General features: G+C 31.6%; 1 protein-coding gene across 1 annotated transcript; it reads left to right on the top strand.

The window, feature by feature from the left end:
- Window positions 1-3,154: 3,154 nt before the first annotated feature.
- Window positions 3,155-8,620, top strand: LOC100816134 (probable disease resistance protein At5g66900). Its single transcript, XM_006579819.4, has 6 exons — window positions 3,155-3,479; window positions 3,598-4,257; window positions 5,027-5,430; window positions 5,828-6,186; window positions 6,816-7,042; window positions 7,157-8,620. Exons 2-6 carry the CDS (start codon window positions 3,651-3,653, stop codon window positions 7,984-7,986), a joined length of 2,427 nt encoding a protein of 808 aa, XP_006579882.1. The 5' UTR covers window positions 3,155-3,479; window positions 3,598-3,650; the 3' UTR covers window positions 7,987-8,620.
- The last annotated feature ends 426 nt before the right edge of the window (window positions 8,621-9,046 follow it).

Raw genomic sequence — 9,046 nt, 5'->3', positions numbered from 1 at the left:
TAAGAAATTTCTTGCAAAATGAATCCCATACACAAAGTATTAAATGAAGTTTTAAATGCTTTATCAAAACTTAATACTTATTTGCTTTTGTTTGATAGATATCAAATGCAAATACAATGTGTCCATCTGACTGCATATAAAATGAAACTTTTAACCTTTGGAATTATTTTAATTTAATTAAAAATATTGAGGGTCCTAATTCATCTATGACTCAACAATATTTTTAGCTCTAACATCATTGAGCACATCTATTTTCAGAATTCGTCCAAGTGGATCAATCTTTCTTTCCTTGTATCCCCTCAAAATGCCATCATTCCAACCACCATTTTTCCTCTCCTAAAACCTTATTGTTGCGTCTGAACGCCTATTGTAAACCACCCGCACCACTTATTCATTGAGAGCATTGTACCACTCTCCCCCCTCCAATGAAACACCTTCCACCATGTTCCTCATTCTCTCCTCGTTTTTCCTTCGCCAAACCTTCATCATTTTATGGGCATAGTGGTGAACATGCGCCATTCATCCTCTCCTCGTTTTGGATTCCAATATTTTCAATTCAAACAACACCTAGGATTTGCACTAATCAATAAGTGAGATTAAAAACAAACTGACAAGCAATAAGCAACCCACACATGCTACTACTCTAAAAACCTACAAGAATATCATAAACAATGTAGAACCCTACTACATTACTCAATTCTTGAGAAACCTTCTCAAAATACAATCAAACAATGCAAAAAGAATGGGAAAATTTCTCATGGATAGTGAAGATATGGAAATTTTAATCCATACCACCCAATTTGATTTGATCCATCTTTTCAAGTTGAGAGTTCTTGAAACTTTTTTTATGAATCTTCAAAAAGGACTCTCGTAGCTCACACACTCTAAAAAAAAGTAAGACAATGACAAATTGAATTGAAGAGAATTGTGTTGTGAGACTTGAAAATTCGTGTATATGTATGTATGTATGTATGTATATATGTATATAACAAAAACGTAGTTAATCAATTATATTTATGCTTAGTGGATTATTTTGTTCTTGATCCATTATGGGTATCAAAATTTGAGAAGAATATTCAATTATTTTTTAGGATAATCAATTAACTACAAATGTACCTTGTTTTCATTCAAACCAAAATAATTGATTATCATAAGTGATTAATCAATTATCTAACTATATTATTTCATAATCGATTAAATTGTTTTTCATTACAAAATTTCAAATTTTTTAAAATTATGTTTAACCCAAAATTAATCCTAAGTGTTTCCTTAATTCATTTTATCAAGAAAGGTGCTTGGATGAACTAACTATGGAGATAATCTAACCTATATAAATGCATCTCATACATAATGAGAGTTTTATTCTAGACTTAGTCATAATTAAAAATTGAATTGAATTATTCAATTAGTAAAAAGTTTATTCAAGTTCTCTAATTATTAAAAATATCACAATCATACTCTTTCTGTCTCATTGAAGCTGACACCAAATTATAAGTTCCGATAGTTTAAATTTAGGCAGTAATGTAAAAAAAATTATAATTAAATTACTCATTTGATTTTTATAGTTTCATGATTCTTATATTTTTAGTCTCTATAATTTGTGAAAGTGATCTTTTTAGTTCCTAGAGTTTACATTTTAATTCTATTTATTTCCTGTAATTTAAAAGTGTTTTTTTAGTCCTTATATTTTATATTTTAATTCTCTTCTAGTCCTTATAATTTAAAAATTATAAAGACTAAAAAAATAAAAATCATAAAATTATAGTAAGAAAATGATTAATTTAACCAAAAATTATTTTACATATATAAAAAACATATTTAATCCGAGATGTTATCGGAATAGTAAATCTAACGGATATAATTCCACTTCTCAGCTCTCACCGTGAGAGAACCAGTGGACTTGCCCAAATACCTTGCGTCAAGAAAACGTTCACATCATTATCCCGTACAATAGAGAATCCTTCTTGTTCGTATAAGCCACATGTTAACACCTGATAGATTGAATTAATCAAATGGTATAAATACTAATAACTGCACATTGACGTTCCTGTTACAAAGTCAGGAATCCGTTCAAAACCCTGCAGTTCATCGTCCGAGGTATAAAGCTAAATCGAAAAAACATCGCAATTATCAATGCTTTGCGAATCTGATAAAGACATTATTATTGAAAATACTTCTTCTCTTCTATTATAATTGTTATATAAAAAAATTATTTTAAAATAACTATTATTTTAATTTTTAATGTAACATTAATAACTTTTTTACTTATATTCTTTATACGTTAATTACAAAATAATAATTTTATAAAATTATTATTATTTTTATCTATTTACTATTTTGTTGTTGATCTATATAAAATATCAAATATTTAATATGATAATTATTGTATAACAAAGAGAGTAATAAATGCTGATTTGAATATTTGCATAAAATTAATTTTAAAAACTAAATTTATGAAAAGAAAATAATAGTGATTAAGTTCTACATTATTTAATGGCTAAATGTCACACCTATTATGTTTTAGTATTTTTTTTTTTACTTTCGTACATTAACTTTTGAAAATTTCATTTTAGTTCTTTTATGTTTTTAAAAGTTTTATTTTGGTATATTAAGTTTTAAAAATTTTATTTTATTTTTTTATGTTTTTTTGAAAAATTTATTTTCATCTTTTATGGTTTTGAAAGTTTAATTTTGATTTTTTCTTCTAATTTCCGTTAATAAATGTTTAAAAATTAAAGCAAGATAAAAAATCATCATTGTGATTTTAGGTTTAAAACTTCTCATCAAGATTCAATGTTTCTTATCTATATTGATGCTACTAGGATCACATTCTAATTATGGGATGATACAATTTTACTGGCTACTATTTTAAATTAATTATTTTAAAATTTAAATTTAATTGAACGTTTGTTGATAAAAATTAAAAGAAATGACTAAAATAAAATTTTCAAAAATATAAAAAATCAAATAAAACTTTCAAAATCATAAAAGATTAAATTAAAATTTTTAAAATTTAAATATAAAAATAAAATTTTTCAAAACATAAAAGATTAAATTAATTTTTTAAAATTTGATTTATTAAAATAAAATTACATTAAAATATAATGGATAAAAAAGTGAGTATATATCCTTAATTAATTCAAAGTCTAACGTTAACTAACGGTAAGTTGCTACTTTCTCATCTATCTTCCTTTTCTGCTCCTTCTTATCTCTTTCCCTGCCATTTCTAAAGGTAAAGAGTAAAGTTTCCTCAGAATTCACTTTACGCGCTGTGAGAAGGACCGTGGAAGAGAGCGAGCAGTGGTGAGGAATCTTCTTCATGGCGATACAATAAAAACGTCCGTTGTTTGAGATTCCATATTTCGAATCTTTCAAGTTGAGATCCTAACAAAAAGCTTGAATCAACTGTGCTCGTAACAAGAAGGACACCCAAGACAAAAACACGAATTTCATAGGAAGCATCCTTGGTTATTTCAAAGGTACATAAACTGTCTCTTTTCATGTTATATAAACTTGCAACTTGGGATACTCATAAGCTGCGACGTTGACTTTATTTTACTTTCATAACTTGTTGTTCCTTGTTTGGTTGTAAAATAGGAAGCACGCTAAAAAAAGAGAGAGAAAAAAAAAACACTCAAATTGGGTTATTCATGGAAGAGACTACAGAGCGTGTTGCTCTTCAAGAGAGATTGAGGATGATGTCTTCGGAAATTGTGGAAAAGGGTCAAAGCAGTGAAAGCAACAAGCAAATACTGAGGTCAACACTTAAGGATAACGCTCCCGTGGTGCTAGAGATCAAGCAATACAACGAACACTTGAATCCACCCAGAGAAGAAATCAACACCCTTATAGGAGAAAAAGATGCAAAAGAAAAATTTGTTTGTAAATGCTTCTCCAAGTGTCTATCTTTGTTTCTCTGCAGATTTGGGCAGAAGAGGGGTCATTCATTTGCTGGTGGTGAGAAGCAAGCTCTTGTGGCAAAAGATATTGAAGAGAACCTTTACAAAATGAGAGAAATTCTTGAGCTTCTTAGCAAAGGGAGTTTTGAGAAGAATCTTGGTGGTGTTGGAGGACCAATGAAGTGTCCTTTTGGTGTTCCTCAAAAACCAGAATTCACTGTTGGGTTGGATGAACCGTTGAGTAAGTTGAAGGTGGAGGTTCTTAGAGATGGTGTGTCCGTTGTTCTGCTAACTGGTTTGGGTGGAACGGGTAAAACCACCTTGGCTACTAAGCTATGCTGGGATGAACAAGTCAAGGGTAAGTTTTAACTCCTTTTTATTTCTTTGATGTATGATGGTTTGACTTGTTCTTCTTTTAGATGATGTCATTATGGCTCATCAATCTTTCATAACTTCATCCGTTATCTCTTTCCTGTGCAATATTTTGTCGTGAACTACTAGCTAATGTCAACCACGTGTTAATGTTGAAAGAAAAGTAGTAACAGAAACAGATGCCAAAAACATTATTCAAAGTTGCAAACATGGCATGCAAGTATTATGTCTTGAAAATTTGTTGGTAATGGCTTGTGAAATGTTTTAAATCCACATTTCTGAAGGTAGAGGGAGCAGCTTAGGGCAAAGTTCAAGCTTAAGGCTGTGTGCATGTTTAGTTTTGCTCATTTTTTAGAAGTTATCACTTCTGTCAACTTTATGATGCCTTTTTTGAAAAAGGAAAAGAGCTATTATTTCCCTTAGATTGTTCCAAACATTGTCTAGTTATCCTTTTAGAAGTTAATATGTGAACTAAAGCTTTTATTGTAGTCCAAATTTCATAATAAGGGCATAGCCTTGGCATCTATTCTCCGTAAATGATGCTTTAACAAATTAAAGAAGCATTTTCTTTTGACCTGTATTATTTGTTTTTCTGTTCAGTGTTCATTTAGCAGAATGTTATCTGTAATAATAATTAATAAATTATTCTGTTGCAATATATGCTCACAATCAAATGAAAATCTGATACATAATGCATTCTAAATAGTATAAGACATCAAATAGTCTGTGCTTACAGATCCCTTTGGTTTACCTAGGTAAATTTAGTGAAAATATTATATTTGTCACTTTCTCAAAAACGCCCCAGTTGAAGATTATTGTGGAGAGATTATTTGAACACTGTGGATGTCAAGTGCCTGATTTTCAAAGTGATGAAGATGCCGTTAATCAATTGGGACTTTTGCTGAGGCAAATTGGTAGAAGTTCAGTGTTGTTGGTTCTGGATGATGTTTGGCCTGGCTCAGAAGCTCTTGTCGAGAAATTTAAAGTCCAGATACCAGAATATAAAATTTTGGTGACTTCTAGGGTTGCATTTTCTAGTTTTGGCACACAGTGTATCTTAAAACCACTCGTTCATGAAGATGCAGTAACCCTTTTCCGTCATTATGCTCTCTTAGAAGAACATGGTTCAAGCATTCCTGACGAAGAACTTGTCCAAAAGGTGCAAATCATATGCGAGTTATCTGTATTTGTTCTTTTTTTTTTTTTTCTGAAGTCATTCAATTGAAGTAGACGTCACAAGATTGGATATTAACAATTGAAATCTTTTTGTTTCATTTTGAACAACGTATCATTGAACTCACTTAAAATGAAATAAAATATAAATCCATGTTTTGACCCCTCAAAATGATATGACACATTACAAGATTGGATATTAATAACACTTGAAATCTTTTTGTTTCATTTTGAACAACATATCATTGAACTCACTTAAAAGACAAATAAAATATAAATCCATGTTTTGACCCCTCAAAATGATATGACACATTACATACAGGCATCTTGGGTGCTTAAATCATAGCAATTTGGTTACTGACTATTTTTGGTTGCAAGTACAGGTTGTTCGAATCTGCAAGGGTTTACCACTTGCCGTCAAAGTAATTGGGAGATCACTCAGTCATCAGCCTTCTGAGTTGTGGCTAAAGATGGTGGAAGAATTGTCACAGCATTCTATACTTGATTCTAATACTGAACTACTTACATGCCTCCAAAAGATCTTGAATGTTTTGGAAGATGATCCTGTCATCAAGGAGTGCTTCATGGACCTAGGGTTATTTCCTGAAGACCAAAGAATTCCTGTTACCTCTCTCATTGATATGTGGGCAGAGTCGCATAGTCTAGATGATGATGGCCCAGAGGCAATGGCCATTATCAACAAATTAGACTTCATGAATCTGGCTAATGTCTTGGTAGCAAGGTACACTTACTGCTTGTATTTTCCTCTAGATTATATAGTTATATACAACAAACAACATGAATTTGTGCTCTATAGGACAAATAATTATATGGCTTGTATAGCTTATGTGAGAAGCATATGTTTCTGTTAGGAACCAAGAATTGAAATGAGAAAGAAAGAAAGGATTTTATTGACTAGTAAGAAAAGAACAGAAAATAGGAGAGAAAACTCTCCTCCAAGGATTGTCCCTTTACAAAGGATTTGTAAATTGAGATTTACAAATGATAAGATCTTCCTCTCTCCTATCCTTCTTCCCCTATTTATATCTAATAAACCCCTCTATCTAACTAACTAACCCCTTAATTAACTAATCGATATCCTAAATGTAGTAAATAACTTATTAATAGTCTAACTATGTTAACTAACTTTCCCTTCACCTTATATCCTAACAGTTTCATGATATAATATTCCAAAATGACCGTTTATCTCAGATTGAAATTAAGAACCTCATATTTTTTTAACTGATTTGATTTAGAGGACAGAAGTTGAAATTCATAATTATTGTTCTTGATTTAGAGGGCAGAAGTTGAAATTCATAATTATTGTTGAAATTAAGAATCTTAAGGAATTGTATTCTGCTTCCATACCAGGAAAAATGCTAGTGACACAGACAATTACTACTACAATAACCATTTCATCGTCCTTCATGACCTTCTGAGAGAACTTGCAATTTATCAAAGCACTCAGGAACCAACGGAAGAGGGAAAAAGATTGATTATTGAGATAAATCAAAATAAACCTCGTTGGTGGCTTGGGGAGAAGTCAACACTGCTTAAGCACCAACAGGCCACTGCCCAAACATTGTCTATATTAACTGGTGAGTTATCTTTTCAAAGTATATACTTACAAAGTAAAAAAATGGTAATATGAATGTTGTGATCTGCCATTCATTAGTCTTCCATAACTAATGCATCAAGGGTTGCGTTTGCAGATGAAAATTGCACTTCAGATTGGCCCCAAATGCAACTAGCTGAAGTTGAGGTTCTGATTTTTAATATTCGAACTAAACAGTATTTCTTTCCGGATTTCATAGAAGAAATGAACAAACTCAAAGTTCTTATAGTCACAAATTACAGTTTCTATCCTTCTGTAATGAACAACTTTGAGCTGATTGGCTCTTTATCTAATAACCTGAAAAGAATCAGATTAGAGCGGATTTCTGTTCCTTCCTTTGTTGCAATGAAGAATCTTAAAAAGTTATCCCTCTACCTGTGTAATATGAAACGGGCGTTTGAAAACAATGACATGCTAATTTCATATGCTTTTCCAAGTCTTGAAGAGTTGAATATTGACTATAGCAAAGACATGGTGGGATTGCCTAAGGAGCTCTGTGATATTATCTCCCTGAAGAAGCTCAGTATTACTAATTGCCACAAACTCTCTGCACTGCCGCAAGAAATTGGAAAGTTGGAGAATTTGGAACTCCTAAGGCTCAGTTCCTGTACTGATTTGGAAGGGTTACCAGATTCTATTGGAAGGCTTTCAAAGCTACGACTTCTTGATATCTCAAATTGCATAAGCCTTCCTAATTTGCCAGAGGACTTTGGTAATCTGTCTAATCTACAAAATCTCTACATGACAAGTTGTGCAAGGTGTGAAGTGCCACCCTCAATCGCCAATCTTGAGAATTTAAAGGAGGTGGTATGTGATGAAGAGACGGCTGCTTCATGGGAAGATTTCAAACCTCTACTTCCCAATCTAAAGATAGATGTTCCTCAAGTTGATGTTAACTTGAATTGGCTTCATACAATTTCCTCGTAATACTTGCTTCATGCAGTTCAGGTTGTCTTTCCCAAGAGTCCATGATCACACCAAAAAGCAAAAACAACTAAATACAGTTTTCACATTGGATTATGGTAAAAGGAAACATCCCCCTTATTAATCAGTGCTGAAGGGGATTTGCTGTTAAGGAACTCATCAAACACAAAACCTTTATGAATATCCAAGTTCAACAAAGAGATTCATAATTTTGTGATCAGCTAAGATATCCATCCTTTTATATATCCATCAATTGGATGGAAGAAAGACAGCTTGAGTGTCAACTCACTATGTCCGAAGCATCTAATGGTATGACATAACTGAGCAATGGTTCTGGGGTCTAATTCAAAATTCTAGTAGCAATGTGCTTGTTTGTCTGTAAAAAGCTTGAATATTTTGGAACATAAGGCCATTGAGTGTTTTAGGGACCTATGTATTTTTATTCCTAAAGACCAGAGGATCCCGATCATGCCGCTGCAGCAGAGAAAATTTATGAACAGGTCAAACTGAACATGGCTGATTTTGTTGTTACAGGGTATGGTGGCATGCTCTTAAATAATTTGATGTGCTGTGCTATAATCATGTAAAGCTTAAGCCACTTATAAGAATAAACAGGATACAATACTCTGCTGTTAAATTTGCTAGATTTTATGCATGGGAGCAAGAGCCAAATGAATGCTCATGAAGAAAAAAGCTTCTACCCTCGCGTGGAAATGGAGTAGAAGCAAACAGAAAGGAAGGAAGTGACTGATGAGACAATATCAAATATCTACTGTTTGTCAGAGAAAAGGACGTTATTGTCACGGGATCCACCTGGAAACACTTCCCTTCTAAAATTGCGATGAAATTGGACAAAATGATATATTTTTTTGTTTTAATTTTTAAAAATTAATCTTTTAATTAGTAGAGTAAAAATATAATTTAAAAGTAAAAAAAAATTCTTAAGATAAAATTAATAGAGTAAAAGAAGTTTTTAATTAGTATAAATTTATTTATTTATTTTTGTTTTCTTTTCCAATTATCATTCAAAATTTCTCACTTTTCTTCTTTCCATTTCTATATT

This window comes from Glycine max, chromosome 5, assembly GCF_000004515.6.
Source record: "Glycine max cultivar Williams 82 chromosome 5, Glycine_max_v4.0, whole genome shotgun sequence".
Taxonomy (NCBI): Eukaryota; Viridiplantae; Streptophyta; class Magnoliopsida; order Fabales; family Fabaceae; genus Glycine; species Glycine max.
This window is presented reverse-complemented; position numbering and strand designations above follow the sequence as displayed.

Coding starts and splice junctions, on each gene's coding strand:
- LOC100816134 (XM_006579819.4), top strand. CDS start 3,651: ATGGAAGAGACTACAGAGCGTGTTGCTCTTCAAGAGAGATTGAGGATG. Junction 6,187..6,815: donor GCTAATGTCTTGGTAGCAAG/GTACACTTACTG, acceptor CTTCCATACCAG/GAAAAATGCTAGTGACACAG. Junction 7,043..7,156: donor AACATTGTCTATATTAACTG/GTGAGTTATCTT, acceptor TTGCGTTTGCAG/ATGAAAATTGCACTTCAGAT.